Here is a 23,651-nt window from a genome sequence, read left to right on the forward strand (position 1 = left end):
TGCTTACTTCTTCTGGGATTTGTATTGCTTAAGCTATTTGTCAGATTCTGTTTTTAGTGAACAGTGCATTCTATTTCACTGGTGAGCCCGAACCAGGAGCTGCTGATCTGCCAGAGCCAAGACAACCTTCAACCTCTAAGTATCTTTTTCTTCCTATTCAGTGTCTGTTCCTTCTTTTGGGCCTCAGTCCAGTAACTGGCATTCCCCACCTGTTAACCTTCCCTTCACTTACCCTCTCTTTAACTCTTTCTCAACCCTCCAAACTCTTCAGCTTGCCAGGCACCTCCCATCAGATATCTCTGAATGAGAAGCAAAGGGGATCTTCTCACTCGATTTTGTGCTCATCACTCTAGTTGTTCTTTTATTGTTTGAATCAAAATCTGTTGTGTGCTTAAAAAGTTCTTGAAACTCTTAGTTCTATAGAGCTTTGAGACTATGGACCCTAGATTTGTGGAATCTAAAATAGAGATCAGGCAAGATTTAGAAAAGAAGGAGAAGCTGTCAGTTTAATAACTAGGCTTGTAGAAGTAATGTTGGGGAATTCTAACCTTGCCATTTCTGAAGAAAGATGTTCCAGATTTAAGTATATGTCAGCACTGTGTTACTATGTTTGTTTAGATATGTTATCACCTAGAAGGGATGAACAGATTCATAAAAATACTCCCCCCTGCTTTTTTTTTTTAATTAAAAAAGTCTGCTTTTGAATTAAAGGCTTTAAGGTGGTGGTTTTTAAATTGGGATTCACAGGACACTCATGTTTCCAGATGGTGCCACAGAACTTTAGCCATAATAGTCCTGTTTCTAGGTGTCTAAAAGCCATGGTTTCAATACAGTTATATTTTGGGATAAAACAAATGTGATACTGTGCTTAAAAATGAAGTGGAAAACAACTGCTTTAAGAAGAGTAGCTAATATTGATTGAGCATGCCCTATTGTATGGTACTTATCTTGGCCCTGCAATGTAAGTATTATTACCTTCATTATGTAGACAAGGAAACAGACCCAGACTGGATTAAGTGACTTTCTCCAGGGCAGCAAACTAAATATTGGAGCTGAGGTTCAAACTCTGTTGTTTTTGGCCCCCAAACCCTGAATATTTTTAATACACCAGTAGTTCCAAACTGGGAGAATATCTAAAAAGGCCAATCTCTGATTTTTGTCCCTATTCTCACCTTTCCAAAGAGAGCCAGACATTTTGTGTGAAATCTCTTAATTGAAATACTTAAATGTTGATAGCTAATTCTATTTTTTTTAAAGTGGGAAGCAAACATACATGGACCAAAAAACAAAACATATGTAGGCCAGTTTGGCCTGAAAGTTGCCAATTTGGGGCCTCTCACTTAATGGTCAAAAGACTTCAGTGGGTATCAGTAGTAGAATTAGGAACCCAAGGAGTGAAATTGTCTGGTAAAGTACTAATATTAGGAAGATAACCAGGGCACAGATAATCTGTAGGAATTTTTATAAGTTATCTTAATCCTTCCAGCAGCATTTTCCAGATTGTTCCTTAAGATATTAAAGAATAGTATGGGTAAGATGTTCTATCACGAAATAAATTTAGGACATGCTAGATTAAGTAAAGTAGATTAACTAAAGGTTACAGAATTTTTTTTCCACCTGTAGAATATTGCAGTGCATAATTTGCAACATTTCTCAAACATACTTTACCACAAAACCAGATTTTCTTTTTGGTAGAACACCTAGTTCATTGGTTCACAAACAGAACTGGACATCAGAAGCAATTGGGAGCCTTTTGAGTGTATGCATGTCCAGGCTGTGCTGTAGCATACTTAATATGTGAAAAAATATTAGGGGAAAATACACAAATAGGAATTTCAGTAATGGAGTTGAAGGGTGGTGGGTTGTGGTGGTGATTGGTGATGTTTAGCTTTCATTATTTTTGGATTCTTAAATGCTTATCATTAAAATAAAAAAAAATATATATATATTTTTGTAAAGACTAGTGTTCCTTACATGTGGCCTTAGGTACTTTTAAAATTGAAATGAATTTTGTTGTTCCTATTTTTAGGCACTTTCATGTTTAGTTCAGTTTGCTTCTACAAGAAGGTCCTTATTTAGCAGTCCTGAACGTGCCAAATACCTTGGTAATTTAATTAAGGGAGTAAAAAGGATACTTGAAAACCCTCAGGTATTTATGAAGTAATTTAATTAATACTTAGCATATAGATACAGTTTTTCTGCTAAAAAGTACATAACAGACTCATGACTTTATTATGATTCTGGAAGAAAATATAAAGTGTCATATTTATCTTCCTTAGATCTCATTTGTAGTAGAAATGGGCAGTTTTTAAAAATGGAATTTTCCCCTCAGACTTATGTATTCTTCCTCTTTTATTTTTTCTATTCTTTTAGGTAAATATGTATTATCATGCTCTGCTTTCTACCATTGTATGGCTATTCTTTGCTTGTACTTCTTAAATTACTGAAGTGATTAGTTCAGACTTATATCTACCTTCTGAACTAGAAGACTCAATGTAAATGTGAATGTTAATATTGGAATAAGTGGCTTTAAATTATGAAATAATGTCTTTTTGCCCTCTTGTGGACAAATAAGAGTTTGTAGGTTTTAAAATCAATTCCATATATTAACTGCAAAGCTTCAATGGCAATACTCATTTGAGAGAATTGCAAAGCCATTATTAGTGATTTTGAGTGCCTAAATAAAATTTTTCACTTCACTTTTAGTTTTGTTTTTGGTTTAAAATATCTGTAATGCAAGTACAGATTTTAAAAGGTTAAATGATGACTTAAGGAGGCTTATTTAAGTCTCTTGGTTATTAATAACTTGAGAGGATATAATGTGCTTACTCTGTAAAGAGCAGTTGTTTTTGCAGGTTATTCTCAGGAGTATTTTATGTGTTGTGCATTTGTTTTATCTTTTCAATGTTATCACAACTGTGAAATTTATATGTTTTGCTTACAAATGGAATTTTACCATATAGTTTAAAAGTTTTAATCATTTAACTATCCTCAGTCAGTATGTGAAGATAATATCTAATACCAGATAATTCTCTTAATTGATTTTCCAACATCCTCACGTTGATTTTTCATGGCTGTAAAAGTTAGTTTGAATATTACATCAATTATTTTAAAATTGCAAACTTGTAATGAAAGACTTATGAATACAAAATATATTTTTGTAATTTGTCGTTAGTAGTTAGACACTATTTTATAGTCTTTCATGGAGCTCATGAATGAAATTTCTTAGAAACTCTTTCAGTGTTACACAGATATTTTTTGAATTCTGTCTGATGCCAGCTAGAGTGTAAAATGCTCAAGTTTTGAAGATAACACATGTGTCCTGTTTTCAAGGAGCTGCCAGACAACTGGGGGCACCAGTTTTGGTCTTTCCTTTTCACTTACCTTCCCACAAAAGATACCTCCATATTGGATAGTACTTCTGTTAAACTTGCTGCCCTATATTGCAGTAATTTATCTGAATGACTCTCCTCTTAGCCACAGGGAGTTGCTTGAAGGGAAATGCCTGTAAATACTCAATAAATATTTGTTTGAATTTGAAGAAATTTCTATTGTTTGTGTATGCATATATGCCATTTAACTTAAGTCCAGTTGATATTTCTCTTTTCCAGGGTTTCAAGAGCCCATTGCTATTTTTCATCTTAAATATTTTTCAAGTCCTTTATTGACTTTTGTTTAAGCTACAGTATATGCGCACACACACACACACACACACACACACACACACACACTCAACACTCATGCAAATTTTTTGTGTAATATAATGGGTTCCAAACATAATTTAGTAATCATGGTGCAAAACTTCTGCTAAAGTCTCTACTTTGGATTCTTTATTATTAATCATTGATGACCACATTAAATCCAGCAGGAATCATTTGTTTTATTTCACTGGTATCCATTTGACACAAAGTATCATAAGTACCCATGAAAACTGGAAAACAATAAAATACTCTTGGAATTTTGATAGGTCATTAGCTTAATTGGTTTTTAAGTTTTTTAAAAGCCTTTCTTTTTGTCTCATAATTTAGGGTTTGTCTGATCCAGGTAATTATCATGAATTTTGTCGATTTTTGGCTCGTTTAAAGACAAATTATCAGCTGGGAGAATTAGTTATGGTGAAGGAGTATCCTGACGTTATCAGATTGATTGCTAACTTTACCATTGCTAGCCTACAGGTAAATAAAAATATATAATCGATGTTAAACTGTAGACAGCTTTAAAACAATATCTTGGTAAGATTTAGTGGGACTTTTTGAAAACATCTTTTAAAGTACTTTGCTAAAATGTTCATTGCAAGGTTTTCAAAAAAAAGTTCATTGTAACATTCTATAACAATAAAAAATTAGAGAACATCTAAATATAACTGAAGAGTGAATTGAGAACCTGTAGCAAAAACGAGGTGAGGAAATATTAGAAAGTGTTACAGATTGTTTTTGGAAAATTGTTTTTATAAGTTTGAGGGAATGTTTTAAAACCATCTTTCCCACATGATAATCAACTTTGTGAGAAAATTGTGCATGGAAAGAAAATTAGAAGGAAGTATATTAACACTTTAATGGTGATTATCCTTGGGTGTTAGAATAATGAGAGATTGTTGGTTTCTCCATTATACTTTTTGCACCTACAAAATTTGTTATGTCATTGGTTGTATAGTCAGAATGAAAGTTAATTTTGAAATCTGTGTTTAGTAGTTTTGCTTCTGTAATTCTTATTCTTTGAAGATATAATGTCATTTAAATAACATTTGCTTTATTTCTTTGTAGCATTGGGAATTTTCTCCCAACAGTGTTCATTATTTATTAACTCTGTGGCAAAGGATGGTAGCATCAGTTCCTTTTGTGAAATCAACTGAACCCCACTTATTAGACACTTATGCACCAGAAATCATGAAGGCCTTTATCACTTCTCGGTTGGAATCTGTTGCCATAGTTGTGAGGTATTGAAAACTAAATGTTTATGTTGTATTTTCATCTTTTGCGTCTTGGAATTTTTAAATTTGAGGTGTAATTTACCTACTGTAAAATTTGCCATTTTTAGTGAACAGTTTTATGAGTTTTGATAAGTACAAGCAGTTCTGTAACTACAATCACAACCAAGATATAGACTAGTTCCAACACTCCAAAGAGTTTTTTTAGGTCCTTTGGTAGTCAATCTTGCTCCACTCTCAGCCTCTGGCAATTGCTGATTTGCTTTGTTTCCTGATAGTTTTGGCCTTTTGTATAAATGAAGTGTGAAATGCTGTATAAATGAAATCATATGGTATGCAGTTTTTTAGCCTAGCATCTTTTACTTAGCATAATTCGAGATTCCTGTGTTGTCAGTAGTTCTTTCCTTCTTTGTTGCTGAATAGTATTCCGTTTTGTAGATACATGGCAGTTTGTTTATCCATTCATTTGTTGATGGACATTTGGTTGCTTATATTTTTGTCAATTATGAGTAAAACAGCTGTAAACATTCCTGTACAGATTTTTGTATGAATATAAGTTTTTATTTTTCTTGGGTAAATACCTAGGTGTGAGGTTCCTTGGTTGCATGGTGTAAGTGTATATTTTACTTTATAAGAAACTGCTAAACTATTTTCCAGAGTGGCTGTATCACTTTGCATTCCTACCTACCAGCAACATATAATAGATTGGATTGCTATGCATCCTCACCAGTACTTGATATTGTCAGTTGTTAAAATTTTTATTGTGGCTTAAACAGTCATTCAAATAGGTGTGCAATGGTACCTAATTATGGTTTTAATTTGTATTCCCTTAATGACTACTAATATTAAACATCTTTTTATGTGCTTATTTACCATTTGTATGTGTTCTTTGGTAAAGTCCCTGTCAAATATGTTGCCCATTTTTTAATTGGTTGTTTATTTTCTTATATTGAGATTTGAGAAATCTATATATTCTCATCACAAGTCTTTATCATATGTGTTTGGTAAATATATTCTCCCAGTCCATAGCTTGCCTTTTCATTTCCTTAAGTTTTTCAAGGAGCAGAAAGAAGTTTTGAAGTTTGATGAAGTCCAATTTATCCTTTATTTTTACTTCTAGAATGTCTATGGTTCTAGAATTTACATTTAGTTCTGTGTCCATTTTGAGTTAATTTTGTATATGATAGGTAAGGCTCAAGGTCCTTTTTTTTTTTTTGCATATGGATGACCAATTATGCCAACACCATTTGTGAAAAAGACTATCTTCTCTTCATTGGTTTTCCTTTACATTGTTTTCAAAAATTAATTGACCACATACATGTGGTTTCTAGACTCTGTTCTCATTAATCTGTTTCCCCTTCTGCCAATACCCTATTTTGATTATAGCCTTACAATAAATAACCTTTGAAGTCAGGTAGTATGAATCTTTTAACTTGGTTTTCCCTTTTCAAATTGTTTTGGCACTTTTATGTCCTTTGCTTTTCCACATAAATTTTAGAATTATCTTGTTGGTATCTACAAAAAAATCCTCCTGGAATTTGAACTGAGATTGCATTGAATTTGTAGGTGAATTTAGGGAAAGAATTGACATCTTAGCTAGCAATATTGAGTCCTTTAGCCAATGAACATGTTTGTCTTTTAATTTTTAAGCTCTTCTATGATTTCTTTCATCAGTGTATTATAAAATTCAGCCTTCAGATCTTAGATATATTTAATTAGATTTAATTTAGTATATTATGTTTTCTGGTGCCTTTGGAAAAAGCTGTTTGTTAAACTTCAGTTTCCTATTTTTCATTGCTTGTATATAGTAATACAGTTGAATTTTATATATTTATTTTGTATGCTTGGGTCTTGGTAAAGTCACCTGTTAGTACTGAGCATTTTTGTGGTTTCTTCAGTATTTCTTATGTACATAATAATCATGTCATCTTCAAATATAAACATTTTATTTCTTACCTCCCAATCTGTCTTTAATTTCTTTATCCATGATGGAGTTTTTATTTAACATAAATACAGTTTGTTTGTAGTGAATAAAGTACATCACATTCTAATGTTCTGCAAACTTGTTCTCATTTTTGTAGAGATAATTTAAATGATCCACTGGATGATACTGCTACTGTGTTTCAACAGTTGGAGCAGTTGTGCACTGTCAGCAGATGTGAATATGAAAAGACATATGCTCTTCTTATACAGTTGTTTGACCAAAATGCACACAATTACCAAAAGCTGCTGCATTCAGCTTCTGGGATAACTATGGAGATGGCAATTCAGGAAGGTTAGTAACTTTTATATGACTATTACATGGTATTATGTCAAACTTTAAGTAGCTTCATTAATTGCTTTAATAATTTTACTGAAAAGTATTTATTTCTCCCAGGTCCTGGTTCCCTAATAAGCCATTAATTTTATTAACCATCTGGGTATTTTGGTGGTTTGATGGTTAATTTTCAGTTTTCCATTATAAGATTCAGAGGAAATATTTCTCTGGAATCAGTATCAAGAAAACTGTGAATGATCTTTGAGTAGAGTTTATTAACTTACACTTTAACTAATCATGTTTCCTTCTTTGCTATAACTGACTGGTAATTCAGAGCCCAACTTCAGCCAGTAAAAAAATATATGAAGACCTCATCATGTTTTTGCATTAGTGTATTAGCCTTCATCATGCCTTTATTTTATTACTTTACTTCCTCAATTTTTTAATTCCTCTATTTTTCTTTACTCCTTGACTGAAGGAGGATTTATTTATTAATGGAAGGAAGATAGGAAATAAAAATAAGTACGTTTTTCAGATTTGTAAAAATGAGATGAATTATGAGAATGGAACTGCCTCACACATTTCTATTAGGAAACTCTCTGATGGTATTTCCAGAATTTTTTTTTTTTCTTTCATGTTTGACTCTCTTATCTTGCTTTGGAAAGTGAGTGGTAAGGGATGATAGTCAAACTTAAATGATTTCTAAACTCTTTTAAAAATTTCTTTAAAAGATTGTTCTTTGTATTTGCATAATGACCTCTTAAGATACCTTTTTGTCATCTATCTGTTTTGTTTTTCAGTCTCACGATTCTTCTGAGAAGCTAAATAATAGAGTAGTAGTTCACCTTTTGTACTTTAAATGTGTTCTTATTTAAATTAGGATCTCATTATTTATAAATTAAACCAGGGAGAACTAACCTGTTTTGCAGCATTTAGTCTTTTCATGATTGATTTCTTCTTTTAGTGGAGTTCTGAAAATTATTAAATATCATATATTAAAGAAAGAGATTTATATATATTGAGACATAGTGACTAGCAATAACAAACACTGTCTCATAACTTAAAGAACAGGTCTTAGAGTAAAGATAGACTTGAGTTTCTATACTTTAATAAGAGCTCTTTGTTTCTGGGGGGAGTCGGGTGGGAGGTGAATTTTATTTTCATCTCAATTTATTTAACCCACAGCTGAAATATGTTTTATTTCAAAGATCAGCAATTTTAGAATTTCAGACAGTACTTGCTCAGGAGTACATGCTACTGAAGATATTAAGAGAATAAAAAGATATGTACATCTACTGTTGAATCAGAATATATTTCAACAAATGTGTGAATCTTAAATACCCCAAAGCAAAAGAAAAGTGTTCTGGAATGTTGCTGCTTTTTTAAAAAGCACTGAAGTTAGACCAAGGGATACAGTTTGGTTCTAACAGACATTTAGGTTAATTGTAAAGATAAGGAATGCATGGGTAAAATCAAACATTCCTGTCATGTTATGTACATTCTATTCCTGTTATAATTTGCTTTATTTTCAGTATTGTAGTTTGTAGTATTAGTTTCCCTTTATTGGTATTCTTGCATATACTATTCATTGAATAAATGAGTTACGACTCAAAAAAAAAAGAGCAGGACAATCCCAGTATCTGTATTGTTCAATTTGTTCCTCTATCCAAATGTGTCCTCCTTTTTACCAGCACAAAATATTTGAAATCTTGAATTTTGTATTTATCATTTGATGCCTTTTCTTTATAGTTTTATTGCATATGTACAAATTCTGAAAATCGTGCATAGTTTTGCAAATTTTTCATTTTATACAAATGGTATCGAACTGTATTAATTTGTCTGCAACTTGCTTTATTATCTTTTCTCAGTTATTATATTTATGAGATGCCATAGCTATAGTTCCTTTATTTGTGCTGCCACTGTTCTGTTGTTTAAATATATCACAATTTATTCCTGCATTTTCTTGTCAATGAATATTTGTGTTTTCTCTGTTTTTCGGTAGTGCAATGAGTGCTGCTGGAGAGATTGTTATGTGTATCCATTACATAATCAGCTCCAGTAGATAATGAGGATGCCAAGCTAGTTTACAAGGTGGTTGTATTACTTTATATCCCACCCATTCCTGATGGATCCTTGCCAACAAGCTCATAATGTCAGACTTAAATTTTTGCATGACTAGTTAAGGTAATATACCTCATTGGGTATTTTATTTTTCACTCCCATAATTAGTAATGGAGTTTAGTTAGGTTTATTGACTGTTAGTGACTGTTAGTTGTGTCATCATCAGCGATATATATATGTCCATGACTTTTGTTCATTTTCCCCTCACCATTTGGAGTGTTTATCTTTCTCTTACTGATAGACCTCTTTATATATTTTTGACACTAATCCATTAGTTATTTGAATTGTAAACATTGCTGCCAAGTTTGTGACCAGTCTTGACATTTTACTTTAATGTGTCTATTCTTATTTTCATATCAAATTCTATTTTAATTAATTCACCTAATCTTTTTGAAGAGCTAATATGTATACATTTGTTCAGAAAAGAGAAATTAAAATATGCTCTATTCCAGTCCTATAATCTGTCCTCCCATTCTGCACTCTAACAAGTAACAATTCTTGCTAGTTTTGCATGTCTTTCCAAAATTTCTGTGTGTAGTTTCTGTATGCAGTTTCTGGACACAAGCAATTATTAATACATAAATTCTTCTCCTCTCTTATTTACATGGGATGTAGTATATACCACATTTACTGTTCTACTTTGCTTTTTTTATTTAACAATGTATTTTTTTAGTGATTTTCAAGTGAGTATATAGAGAATGCTTAGTTTTATAGTTACTTATTTTATTTTTTGAATGTACCATAATTTACTTAGTGATTCCCTCCAGTGTTAAGAATCATTTGAGTTCTTTGCTATCTTCTGCAGTTAAATGTAATACTATACAGATTAACCTTGTACATATGGCATTTTATATGTATGCAAGAATATCTTTAAGATAAATTTCCAGAAATGGAATAACTATTGGGTGGAAAGTTTAATGTATTTATAATTTGTATAAATATTACCAAATTGCTCTCTGTAAGAACTTTATCAGTTTATTTGCCTACCATCAATATATGAGAATGTTTTCATACAGCCTTCATGGGATAATATTATCAAGCTTTTGAATTCTTGGCAATTCTACAGGCAAAAATTGTTTTTTCAGCATAATTTAACATTATAATTTAACATTCTCTCATCCAGTGTGGTTAAACATTGTTTTAACTATGTGGTCTTCTTCTTCTGTAAATTAACTATTCATCTTCTTGGCTCATTAAAATTTTTATTTTATTCTTTTCTTGTTAATTTTTAATACATCTTTATATATATATTTTTAATTTTTTAAAACTTTGATGTCATTAATGTACAATTACATGAGCAACATTGTGGTTACTAGATTCCCCCCATTATTGAGTCCTACCACATACCTCATTACAGTCACTGTCCATCAGTGTAGTAAGATGCTATAGAGTCACTAGTTGTCTTCTCTGTGCTATACTGCCTTCCCTGTACCCCACACACATCATGTGTACTAATAGAAATGCCCCTATTTCCCCTTATCCCTCCCTTCCCACACACCCTCCCCAGTTTCTTTCCCTTTGGCAACTGTTAGTTCATTCTTGGGTTCTGTGAATCAGCTGCTGTTCTGTTCCTTCATTTTTTCCTTGTTCTTATGCTCCACAGATAAGTGAAATCATTTGATACTTGTCTTTCTCTGCCTGGTTTATTTCACTGGGCATAATACCCTCTAGCTCCATCCATGTTGTTGCAAAAGGTAAGATTTGTCTTCTTCTTATGGCTGAAAAATATTCCATGTGTATATGTACCACCTCTTCTTTATGCATTCATCTACTGGTGGACATTAGGTTGCTTCCGTTTCTTGGCTATTGTAAATAGTGCTGCGATAAACATAGGGGCGCATATGTCTTTTTCAAACTGGGCTGCTGTGTTCTTAGGGTAAATTCCTAAGAGTGGAATTCCTGGGTCAAATGGTATTTCTATTTTGAGTTTTTGAGAAACCTCCATACTACTTTCCACAATGGTTGAACTAATTTACATTCCCACCAGCAGTGTAGGAGGGTTCCCCTTTCTCCACATCCTTGCCAGCATTTGTTTTCTTAGACTTTTCTATGTTGGCCATCCTAACTGGTGTGAGGTGATATCTCATTGTGGTTTTAATTTACATTTCCCTGATAAATAGCAATGTGGGGCATATTTTCAGGTGCCTATTGGCCATCTGAATTTCTTCTTTGGAGAAGTATCTGTTCATATCCACCCATTTTTAAATAAGGTTGTTTGTTTTTTGGGTGTCGAAGTGTGTGGGTTCTTTATATATTTTGGATATTAACCCCTTGTCGGATATGTCATTTACAAATATATTCTCCTATTCTGTAGGATACCTTTTTGTTCTGCTTATGGTGTCCTTTGCTGTACAGAAGCTTTTTAGCATGATGTAGTCCCATTTGTTCATTTTTGCTTCTGTTTCCCTTGCCCAAGGACATACGTTCAGGAAAAAATTGCTCATGTTTATATTCAAGAGATTTTTGCCTATGTTTTCCTCTAAGAGTTTTGTGCTTTCATGACTTACATTGAGGTCTTTGATCCATTTTGAGTTTACTTTTGTGTATGGGGTTAGACAATAATCCAGTTTCATTCTCTTGCATGTAGCTCTCCAGTTGTGCCAATACCAGTTGTTGAAGAGGCTATCATTTCCCCATTGTATGTACATGGTTCCTTTACTGTATATTAATTGACCATATATGCTTGGGTTTATATCTGGGCTCTCTCGTCTGTTCCATTGGTCTATGGGTCTGTTCTTGTGCCAGTACCAAATTGTCTTGATTGCTGTTGCTTTGTAGTAGAGCTTGAAGTTGGGGAGCATGATTCCCCCACCCCTGCTTTATTCTTTCTTCTCAGGATTGCTTTGGCTATTTGGGGTCTTTTGTGGTTCTATATGAGTTTTAGAACTATTTGCTGTAGTTCGTTGAAGAATGCTGTTGGTATTTTGATAGGGATTGCATTGAATCTGTAGATTGCTTTAGGCAGGATGACTATTTTGACAATATTAATTCTTCCTATCCTTGAGCACAGGATGTGTTTCCATTTATTTCTATCTTCTTTAATTTCTCTCATGAGTGCCTTGTAGTATTCAGAGTATAGGTCTTTTACTTCCTAGGTTAAATTTATTTCTATGTATTTTATTTTTTTTGATGCAATTGTGAATGGAATTGTTTTCCTGATTTCTCTTTCTGCTAGTTCTTTGTTAGTGTTTAGGAATGCAACAGATTTCTGTGTATTAATTTTGTATCCTGCAACTTTGCTGAATTCCAATATTAGATCTCGTAGTTTTGGAGTGGATTCTTTAGGGTTTTTTATGTACAATATCATATCATCTGCAAACAGGGACAGTTTAACTTCTTCCTTGCCAATCTGGATGCCTTTTATTTCTTTATGTTGTCTGATTGCTGTGGCTAGGACCTCCAGAACTATGTTGAGTAAAAGTAGGGAGAGTGGGCATCCTTGTCTTGTTCCCGATCTTAGGGGAAAAGCTTTCCACTTCTTGCTGTTAAGTATGTTGTTGGCTGTGGGTTTGTCATATGTGGCCTTTATTATGTTGAGATACTTGCCCTCTATACCCATTTTGTTGAGAGTTTTTATCATGAAGGGATGTTGAATTTTGTCCAATGCTTTTTCAGCATCTATGGAGATGATTATGTGGTTTTTGTCCTTCTTTTTGTCGTTTATTTTCTCAAAGAACCAGCTCTTGGTTTCATTAATTTTTTCTGTTGTTTTATTCTTGTCAATTTTATTTATATCTTCTCTGATCTTTTATTATGCCCCTCCTTCTGCTGACTTTGGGCCTTATTTCTTCTTCTTTTTCCAGTTTCAATAATTGTGAATTTAGACTATTCATTTGGGATTGTTCTTCCTTCTTTAAATAGGCCTGGATTGTTATATACTTTCCTTTTACAACTGCCTTCGCTGCATCCCACAGAAGTTGGGGCGTATGCTGTTGTTTTCATTTGTCTCTATACATTGCTTGATCTCTGTTTTATTGATACATTGATTATTTAGGAGCATGTTGTTAAGCCCCTATGTGTTTGTGAGCTTTTTTGTTTTCTTTGTACAATTTGTTTCAAGTTTTCTACCTTTGTGATCTGAGAATTTGTTTGGTACAATTTCAGTGTTTTTGAATTTACTAAGGCTCTTTTTCTGGCCTAGTATGTGGTCTATTCTAAAAAATGTTCCATGTGCACTTGAAAAGAATGTGTATCCTGTTGCTTTTGGGTGTAGAGTTCTGTAGATGTCTGTTAGGTCTGTCTGTTCTAGTGTGTTGTTCAGTGCCTCTGTGTCCTTACTTATTTTCTGTCTGGTTGATCTGTCCTTTGGAGTGAATGGTGTGTTGAAGTCTCCTAAAATGAATGCATTGCGTTCTATTTCCTCCTTTAATTCTGTTAGTATTTGTTTCACATATGTAGGTGCTCCTGTGTTGGGCACATAGATATTTATAATGGTCATGTCCTCTTGTTGGACTGACCCCCTTATCATTATGTAATGTCCTTTTTTGTCTCTTATGACTTTCTTTGTTTTGAAGTCTGTTTTGTCTGATACAAGTACTGCAACTCCTGCTTTTTTCTCTCTATTGTTTGCATGAAATATCTTTTTCCATCCCTTCACTTTTAGCCTGTGTATGTCTTTGAGTTTGAGGTGAGTCTCTTGTAAGCAGCATTTAGATGGGTTTTGCTTGTTTATCCAATCTGTTACTCTGTATCTTTTCATTGGAGCATCCATTCCATTTACATTTAGGGTAATTATCAGTAGATATGTACTTATTGGCATTGCAGGCTTTGAATTCATGGTTACCAAAGGTTCAAGGGTAGCTTCTTTACTATCTAACCATCTACATTACTTCACTTATTACACTATTATAAATGCAGCCTGATAATTCTTTATTTCTCTCCCTTATTTTTCTTCCTCCTCTACTCTTTATACGTTAGGTGTTTTATTCTGTACTCTCTTGTGTTTCCCTTGATTGCTTTTGTGGATAGCTGATTTCATTTTCCCTTTAGTTAGTATTTGGTTGGTCTACTTTCTTTGCTCTAGTTTTATTTTCTCTGGTGACAGCTATTTAGCCTTAGGCATACTTCCATCTAGAGCAGTCCCTTTAAAATACACTGTAGAGATGGTTTGTGGGAGGTAAATTCCCTCAACTTTTGCTTATCTGGGAATTGTTTAATCCCTCCTTCAAATTTAAAGGATAATCTTGCTGGATACAGTATTCTTTGTTCGAGGTCCTTCTGTTTCATTGCATTGAATATATCATGCCATTCCCTTCTGGCCTGTAAGGTTTCTGTTGAGAAGTCTGATGATAGTGTGATGGGTTTTCCTTTGTAGGTGATCTTTTTTCTCTCTCTGGCTGCTTTTAATTCTCTGTCCTTGTCTTTGATCTTTACCATTTTAATATTATATGTCTTGGTGTTTTCCTCCTTGGTTCCCTTGTTTTGGGAGATCCATGGACTTCCTTGGTCTGAGAGACTATTTCCTTCCCCAGATTGGGGAAGTTTTCAGCAGTTATTTCTTCAAAGTCACTTTCTTTCCCGTTCTCTCTCTGTTGTTCTTCTGGTACCCCTATAATGCGAATATTGTTCTGTTTGGATTGGTCATGCAGTTGTCTTAACATTCTTTCATTCCTAGAGGTCCTTTTATCTCTCTCTGCCCCAGCTTCTCTGTATCCCTGTTCTCTGATTTCTATTCCATTAACAGTGTCTTCCACCTTATCCAGTCTGCTCTTAAATCCTTCCAATGTTTGTTTCATTTCTGTTATTTCCCTCCATAATTCATGCCTTAGCTCTTGCATATTTCTCTGCAAGTCCATCAGCATCCTTATGACTCCTATTTCAAATTCTGTTTCAGGAAGATTGATGATTTCAGTATCAGCAGGCCCTCTCTCTGGTGTTTCAGGGACTTTCAACTGAACAAGGTTCTTCTGCCTTTTCATGATGATGGGAGTGATCGCTGGCAAGTGGTGTGTGTGTTAGCTGGGAGAATAAAGTCCCTTCCTGCTTGCTGGTCACCTTGCCCTTCTCCACTACCTGTGCCTGTCAACTGCACACAGGGAGCAGCCTCTGGGTTAATCCCCTAAACTGCCATGGGCAGAGTAGTCTTCAAGATGGCCCCTGGCACTGGTGGAGGTTGCAGGCAAGGGGCGTGTTTTCTGCTGCATGAATAGAGCCCCTTCATGCTTTCTGTGCTCTACGCTGGTCTCCACTGCCTGTGATGAGCAACCACACACAGGGAGCAGCCTCTGGGTTAATCCCCTGTGCTGCCATGTGTGGGGTGGCCCTCAGGATGGCCTAATGCACTGGCAGGGGTTGCAAGCGAAGTGTGCATGTTTGCCACCAGTACAAAGCCCCTTTGTGCCTCCTGGACTCTGCACTGGTCTCCACTGTCTTTGCCAGTCAACCGCACCTGGAGAAGCCTCTGTGCTAAGCTATGTGGTTGTTTCGGTCAAGGTTGTTCCCTGGCTGTTCCGTAGCAATTGTGGTCAGTTGGTTTCCTTGCAGTGCCGGTGGCTGAAGGAACGGTAGGCTGCTTATTGTCACGTGGGCATTCAGAGCTGTGTTGCCACCCAGGGGGTTAGGGCACCTGAAGTTCCTTAAAGTTCCCAGCCTGCTGAGCTCAGTGTGCCAGGAAGATTTTGTATACCTGTTAAACCCTTGTCCCTTTTGGACTTTTAAAGTGCCTGTCTTTCTTTTGTCCCAGGGCAGCTGGATGTGGGAAGCTGTTTGCAATCTCTATCTTGGACCTTGCTTTTCTGCTCCTCCAATATTCAGTGCACCATGCAATTTGTGTCTGTGTTCCCAGTGCAGACCACCAGGACTGGTTATTTAGCAGTCCTGTGCTTCCGCTCCCTCCCCACTCTGATTTCCTTCCTCCTGCCGGTGAGCTGGGGTGGGGGAGTGCTCAGGTCTGTCTTGCAATGGCTTTGTATCCTACCCTTTTCCATGAGATGTTGGGCTCTCCCAGATGTAGTTCGGCTTGTGTACTATATCTTCCAGTCACTCTTTTAGGAATAGTTTTATTTGTGTATTTTCAAAATATATATGGTTTTTAGAGCAGATTTCCACCACCCTACTCACGCCACCATCTTGAGAATCCCCCCTTCGTACATTTATTTTAAACTTCATTATTTTCTGCTTCATACTTCTGATTTATTTTGCCTTTTGTTTTCTAATTTTGGTTGGAGACTCCACATCTTTGATGTTTAGGTCTTTAGTTTTTGCTAATAAAAACATTTAAATCTGTACATTTCACTTTAAGCATTGCTTTAGCTGCATCTCATGCATTTTAATGTGTTATTTCTATTATTTAGTTAAAATTTTTCTAATATGGAATTTGTTAGTTCATGGATTATTTAGAAGTATAATTTTTATTCCCAGAATATTGGGGTTTTCATAGCTTTCATACTGTTATTGATTTCTGATTTAATTCTACCTTGGTCAAATATAATTTTGTCTGATTTCAGCCTTTTTTAATTTTTAATTTACTGAGACTTTTTTTATGATCCATTACATGTACACTTGAGTATGTACTTTACAATAATTGGGTATAGTCACATGTGAATAGCAATTAAGTCAGTGTGGTTAATAGTGTTGTTCAGGTATTCTTTGTTTTTACTGATTTTTTTTGTGTGTCTTTTTTTTCTGTTTTGTTTGTTTTGTTTTTTTCTAATATCCAAATATGATTGTGGAATTGTCTATACTACTTAAAATTGTCAGTTTTTATGTATAATTGTTTCTTTATTGATTGACTCTTTTATTTGAAATCTATCTTATGTGTTATTATTATAGCCAGTGCCTTCTTATGCTCTTTGTATACCTGGGGTATCCTTCTCTATCCACTTACTTACAATCTGTCTGTGTCTTTATATTTAAAATGTCCCTCTTGTTGACAGTATATAGTTTTCCCTTTTTTTAAAAAAAATCCATTGTAACCTAGATCTCTGTCTTCTCATTGAAGTCCACTAACTAAATGGGATGAAATGGACTACCAACTCAATAACATTTAAACTATTTCATTAGAATAGTTTTTTGTATCACACTGGTAGTATGTATTTAGGCCCCAAAAGCATGTGAGTCTGATTTGAGGGATTTTTTTTCCCCTCTCCACTCAACATTGAAGTTAATTCTATGTTGTCTTTCTCTTGGGCAGGTTTTTTCCCCTCCAGTTCACTTTTTCCACAAGGGTGTAATGCTGTTTCACCTTATGTAAGAATTTCTTGTTGGACTCGTCATGTTATCATGCCCTAGGCTTTGTCCTTTGTTCATCAAAGGAGAAGCTTAGTTTCTCTCAGCTGTTTTCTGTGCTTAAGTCTCTGAATTTTAGCCCTTCCACCATTTTTTTACCTTTGAGGATATATTACTTTCTTACCAGCTTACTAGGACATCTGGCGCCTTTGTGCAAACTGGGAAAATGGTGCCTTTCTCCCAGGCGGGTGCAGCACCATCCTAGGGTACACACAGGGTAGAGTATAGGTTGGATCTCCACCCCTTCTTGTCATTTCAGTTAAGTATCTTTTTGTAAGTATGTGTGTCTTGTAAGGCTGACTTGTAGTGTTTCTGGTTTTTGTTTTTACTTACACAGTGGTAGCCTTACATAGTATCTTTTCCAATATGTTTTCTTCATTAATTTGAATTATGTTATGTTATAATTTGGCTTATGTTTAGGCAGCTATTTACAGTATCACATTTTCTTTTTCAGTTTCTATCACAATTACTGTTTGCTTCTTTAAAAGTAAATAATTAGTAGTAAATTTCATCTCAGTGTAGTCAACTAGATGCTCTGAAAGGCCTTTCAGCTCTAAAACAATCCGATTCTGGATAAATGTTTTAATGCATTGCCTGGCTTGAAATAAGTACATGAAATTTCTGAGGTTCTTTCTCCTTCACTCCTTTGTCCCTCCCTCTTCTGACTACTTTCCCCTCAAAAGATGAACTTTAACCAGAATAGTACTATTCAGCAGAAACAAAAGCAAAATACAATATTGCTTTCAAAGGCAAATTATCAATATCAGTGGCAAAACCTTAAGCTGGTCACAAGGTAGGTGTACTAAACTTAAGATTCTTCTATTAAGTTGGACCCTTGAAAGGTGATAAAGTCCCAGATTGGTAGATCCCTTTGGCTTCCAACAGAAAAGTGAACTAGAATCTTCTCTGAAGAATAGCACCATAATTTAGGGCCTTGAGAATCCTGCAGATTAACATCAACCAAATGAGTATCTGTAATTTTAAAATAACCATCATAGAAACCATGAAACAAGACACTGTGAATGAGCATTAACAAAAACAATAAATTTTCTATTTTATTTAGACCTCCCCAAGGACTTAACATATTGGAATTTGACAGGAATATAAAGTAATTAGGTATATAATTGATTTTTTTTGGTGACCATTGGTAATTTTATTACACCAACCATTGAATGCACTTCTGCCGCATTCTGGAACACAGTGGTTGTGTAGAGGAAAAGCATTTTGTGCTATTGCTTGAGTTATGAGCTGAGCTTGAGTTTTCCCTCCAGAATACCATTTTACTTGCCAGTCATTACTGACAAAATATGGTTATTAGACTTGGACATTTGGCACACATTTTCCTTAATGAAGTGACTGTCACTTCAAGGTAATTGATAGTATTTGTTACTAGTGATAAAATTTGTGCTTATAAGCAAAAATTAGAGTTCTAGAAAACGTATTTACCACCGTAAGTTTGACAGCTTTCCAAGACTTAAAGACTTTTCTGAAGGTATTGGTGGTGTATTAATGGATGTGGTTTTTGGATAGTATATAATGAAATGAGGCAACATTTGGAATATTGCTTGACTCAGTGACCATAACTTCCTAAATATTCTGTATTACAAAGATCCATCCGAACTGCAAAATGGGTTAGAGAATTTTAATGTAACAGAATTTGAAAAGGTCATTAATGTGGTTTTATAGTTCACATTTCAGTTAACCTTTAAGGAACTACCTCTTATTCAGTTTTGGTGTAGTATCAAATCACAGTATCCACAATTATCTGAAAATATTAAATATTCCTCCATTTTCAACAATTTATCTTTGTTAGGCTATATTTTCTTGATATACTAGAGCCAAAAGAACATATTGCAAAACAAATTGAATATAGAAGCAGCTATGAAAATTCAACTATTTTTTTCTTCTTTATTTTATTGAAATATGGTTTGTATATAATGTATTGGTTTCAGAGAGCAGTTTAGTGATTCATCAATTATATGCATTATTAAATGCTCACCATGATGTGTAGTTACCATAAGTTACCATACAAAGATATTACAATATTCTGAGCTATATTCTATATGAAGTACTTCCATCCTTGTGACTATATTATAATCCAAAGAGTTCATTTCTTTTTTGTTTGTTTGTTTTTCAGATTCCACATATAAGTGAAACAATTTAGTATTCGTCTTTCTCTGATGTATTTCACTTAGCATAATATCCTCTAGGTCCATCCATGTTGTTGCAAATGGCAAGCTTTCTTTTTCATTGCGAATGATATTCTGTTGTGTAGTTGTGCCACATCTTTACCCATTCATCTATTGATGGACACTTTGGTTGTTTCCATGTCTTGGCTATTGTAGTAATGCTGTAATAAACACATGTATTTTTTAATTAGTCATTTCGTTTTCTTCAGGTAGATTTCCAGAAGTGAAATTGTTGGGTTGTATGGTATTTCTGTTTTTAGTTTGTTGAGATTCCTCCATGCTGCTTTTTGTAATGGTTGCACCAATATCCATTCCCAGAAACAGTGTAGGAGGGTTCCCCTTTCTCTGCATCCTCACTAACACTTGTTATTTCTATCTTGATAAAAGCCATTCTGACTGGTATGAATGATACCTCATTGTAATTTTGATATGCATTTCCCTGATGATTAATAATGCTGAGCATCTTTTCATGTGTCTCTTAGCCATCTGTATATCTTCTGTGGAGAAACATCTATTCAGGTCCTCTGCCCATTTTCAATTGGAATATTTGGGGGTTTTTTGGTGTTGCATGAGTTCTTTTTGTATTTTGGATATTAACCCCTTATCAGATATTGTTTGCAAATATATTATCCTATACAATATGTTGCCTTTTCATTTGTTGATGGTTTTCTGTGCTGTGCAGAGGATATTTAGTTTAAGGTAGTTACACGTGTTTATTTTTTGCTTTTGTTTCCCTTGCTTGGGATTCACATTCAGAAAAAAATTTCTAGTGTTGATGTTCAAGAGTTTTGTGCCTGTTTTCTTCTAGCAATTTTATGATTTCAGGTCTTACATTTAGGTCTTTAATTCATTTGGAGTTTATTTTTGTGTATGGTGGAAGTCAATGATCCAGTTCCATTCTTTTGCATGTAGCTATTCAATTTTCTCAACACCATTTATTGAAGAGACTGTCTTTTACCCATTGTATGTTCTTAGCTTCTTTGCCATATATTAATTGACTATATAGGTATGGGCTTATGTTTGGGCTCTCTATTCTGTTCAACTTGTCTATCTCTGTTTCTGTGACAGTATACTGTTTTGATTACTGTAGATTTGAAATCAAGGAGAGTGATACAGTTTGAAATCAAGGAAGAGTGATGCCTCCAACTTTGTTCTTCTTTCTTCAGATTGCTTTGGCTACTCAGGGTCTTTAGTGGTTCCATATGAATTGTAGGATTATTTGCTCTGGTCTAGTGAAAAATGCATTGACATTTTGATATGGATTGTATTGAATCTATTGATTGGCTTTGGGTAATATGGCCATTTTCAGAATATTAATCCTTCTCATCCATGAAAATAAAATAGCTCTCTATTTACTTCATTTATCTTCAGTTTCTCTCAATGATGTTTATAGTTTTCAGAGTATGAGTCTTCACCTGCTTAGATTTATTCTAAGCCATTTTATTCTTTCTTTGAAATTGTAAATGGAATTATTTTCTTAATTTCTCTTTCAGTTAGTTTATTATTCCTATATAGAAAATGCAACCAATTTCTGTATATTGATATTTTATCCTGTGACTTTACTGAATTCATTTTTAATTCCAATAGTTTTTTGGTGGAGTCTTTAGGATCTTCTATATATATTATCATGTCATCTGCAAATAATTACAGTTTTACTTTTTCCTTACCAATCTGTCTGCCTTTTATTTCTTTTTGTTGTTTGATTGTTATGGCTAGGACTTCAAGGACTATGTTGAATAAAGAGTGGTGAGAGTGGGCATCTTTTTCTTTTTCCTATTTGCCATTGAGTATATGAGTTGTGGATTTGTCATATATGGTCTTTATTATGTTGAGATAAGTGTCCTCTGTACCCACAGTTGAAGTTTTTATCATGAATAGGTGTTGAACTTTATCAAATGCTTTTTCTGCATCTGTTGAGATGATCATATGGTTTTTATCCTTCCTTTTGTTAAAGTGATATATCACAGTCATCGATTTATAGGTATTGAACCATCCTTGCATCCCTGGGATAAATCCTACTTGATCATGGTAAATGATGTTTTAAATGTCTTTTTTAATTCAGTTTGCTAATATTTTGTTGAAGATTTTTGCATCTGTGTTCATCAGGGATAGTGGTCTATAATTTTCTTTTTTGTAGTGGGCTTGCCTAGTTTTGGTACCAGGGTAATGCTGGCTTCTTAGAATGAATTTGGGAGCTTTCCTTCCTCTTTACTTTTTTGTAATATTTTTATGAGGAGAGATATCAACTCTTCTTTAAGTGTTTGGTAGAATATGCCTGTGAAGCCATCTGGTATTGGGTTTTTGTTTGTTGGGATTTTTTTTTTATGACTGATTCAATTTCATTATTAGTAATTGGTCTGTTCACAGTTCTAGTTCTAACTGGTTCAGTCTTGGAAGCCTGTATGTTTCTAGACATTTATCCTTTTCTTCTGAGTTGTCCAGTTTGTTGGCATATAATTTTTCATAATACCCTCTTATAATCATTTGTATTTCTGTGGTGTCAGTTGTAAATTCTCTTTCATTTCTGATTTTATTTGAGTCCTCTTTTTTTCTTGAATAGTCTAGCTGAAAGTTTATCAATTTCATTTATCTTTGCAAAGACCAACTTTTAGCTTCATCAATCTTTTGTACTTTTTTTAGTCTCTATTTCATTTATTTTTGCTCTCATCTTTGTTATTTCCTTCTACTAACTTGGGGCTTTTTTTATTCTTCTTTGTCTAGTTTATTTAGGTGTCAGGTTAGAGTATTTATTTGAAATGCTTATTACTTCTAGAGTTAGGACTGTTTTGCTATAAACTGCCCTCTTAGAACAGCTTTTCCTGCATCTCAAAGATTTTGAACTCTTGTATTTCTGTTTTCCTTACTCTCCAAGTATTATTTTATTTCTTCTTTAATTTATTTGGTGACCTATTGGTTGTTTAATAGCATGTTGTTTAGTGTCTATGTGTTTGTGCCTTTTCCCTTCTTTTATTCTTGTAATTGATATCCAGTTTCATACTGTTGTGATTGGAAAAGATGCTTCATATGATTTCAGTCTTCTAAAATTTGTTGAGACTTGCTTTGCTTTGTGGCCTAACATGTCATATATTCTAGAGAATGTTCCATGTTCACTTGAAAAACATGTATATTCTACTGTTTTGATAGGTAATGTTCTACATGTATCAGTTCCGTTTGGTCTAATGTGTCATTCATCTCCACAATTTCCTTATTGATTGTCTGAATGACCTATCTATTGACGTAAGTGGGGTGTTAAAGTCTCCTACTATTACATTACTGTCATGCTCTCTATTAACATTTGCTTTAAATATTTAGGTGCTCCTCTGTTGAGAGCATAGATATTTACAATTGTTGTATCTTTTTGCTTGATTGTGCCCTTAATCATTTTCTAATGTCCTTCTTTGTCCCATGTTATAGTCTTTGTTTTAAATTCTATTTTATGTGATATAAGTATTGCTACTCCTATTTGCATGGAATATATTTTTCCATCCCTTCAGTTTCAGTCTCTGTGTGTCTTTAGGTCTAAAATGAGTCTCTTGTAGGCAGCACATAGGTGGGTCTTATTTTTTAATCCATTCAGTCACCCAGTGTATTTTGATTGAATCATTTAGTTCATTTACATTTACAATAATTATTGATATGTTATGCAGTTACTACCATTTTGTAAAATGTTTCCTGATTGTTTTTGTTGTTCTTCTCTGATTCTTTCTTTCTCTCTTGTTCTCCTCTTGTGCATTGTAGGTTTAGTTAGTGTTATTTTTGTTTCTAAATGATTGATAAACTATCTCTGATACATGTTTGCTTACTGGTAAAGTTTTCCCTTTCATATTTTTCTTGCTTGTAGTTAGGATCTTTTATTTTCCTCTTAAAGAAGACCCTTCAACATTTCTTGTAAGGCTGGTTTAGTGGTGGTGAACTCTTTTACGTTATGTTT

The 23,651-nt window shown here is 34.0% G+C and overlaps 1 protein-coding gene across 3 annotated transcripts in view; it reads left to right on the forward strand.

Moving 5' to 3' along the window:
• The window catches only part of RANBP17 (RAN binding protein 17), a 364,604-nt gene that overhangs the window by 41,568 nt on the left and 299,385 nt on the right, over positions 1–23,651 (forward strand). For 2 of the 3 annotated variants that reach the window (XR_012129393.1, XM_036995225.2), the window contains exons 9-12: positions 2,030–2,149; positions 4,029–4,175; positions 4,764–4,936; positions 7,009–7,202. Coding sequence is in view for 2 of the 3 variants with exons in the window: in XM_036995225.2 (XP_036851120.1) it covers positions 2,030–2,149; positions 4,029–4,175; positions 4,764–4,936; positions 7,009–7,202 (634 nt within the window). In the remaining variant the exon portion in view is untranslated. The remainder of the gene's footprint in view (positions 1–2,029; positions 2,150–4,028; positions 4,176–4,763; positions 4,937–7,008; positions 7,203–23,651) is intronic. The other variant, XM_073232144.1, reaches the window with a different exon arrangement.

Source organism: Manis javanica, chromosome 1 (assembly GCF_040802235.1).
Source record: "Manis javanica isolate MJ-LG chromosome 1, MJ_LKY, whole genome shotgun sequence".
Lineage (NCBI taxonomy): Eukaryota > Metazoa > Chordata > Mammalia > Pholidota > Manidae > Manis > Manis javanica.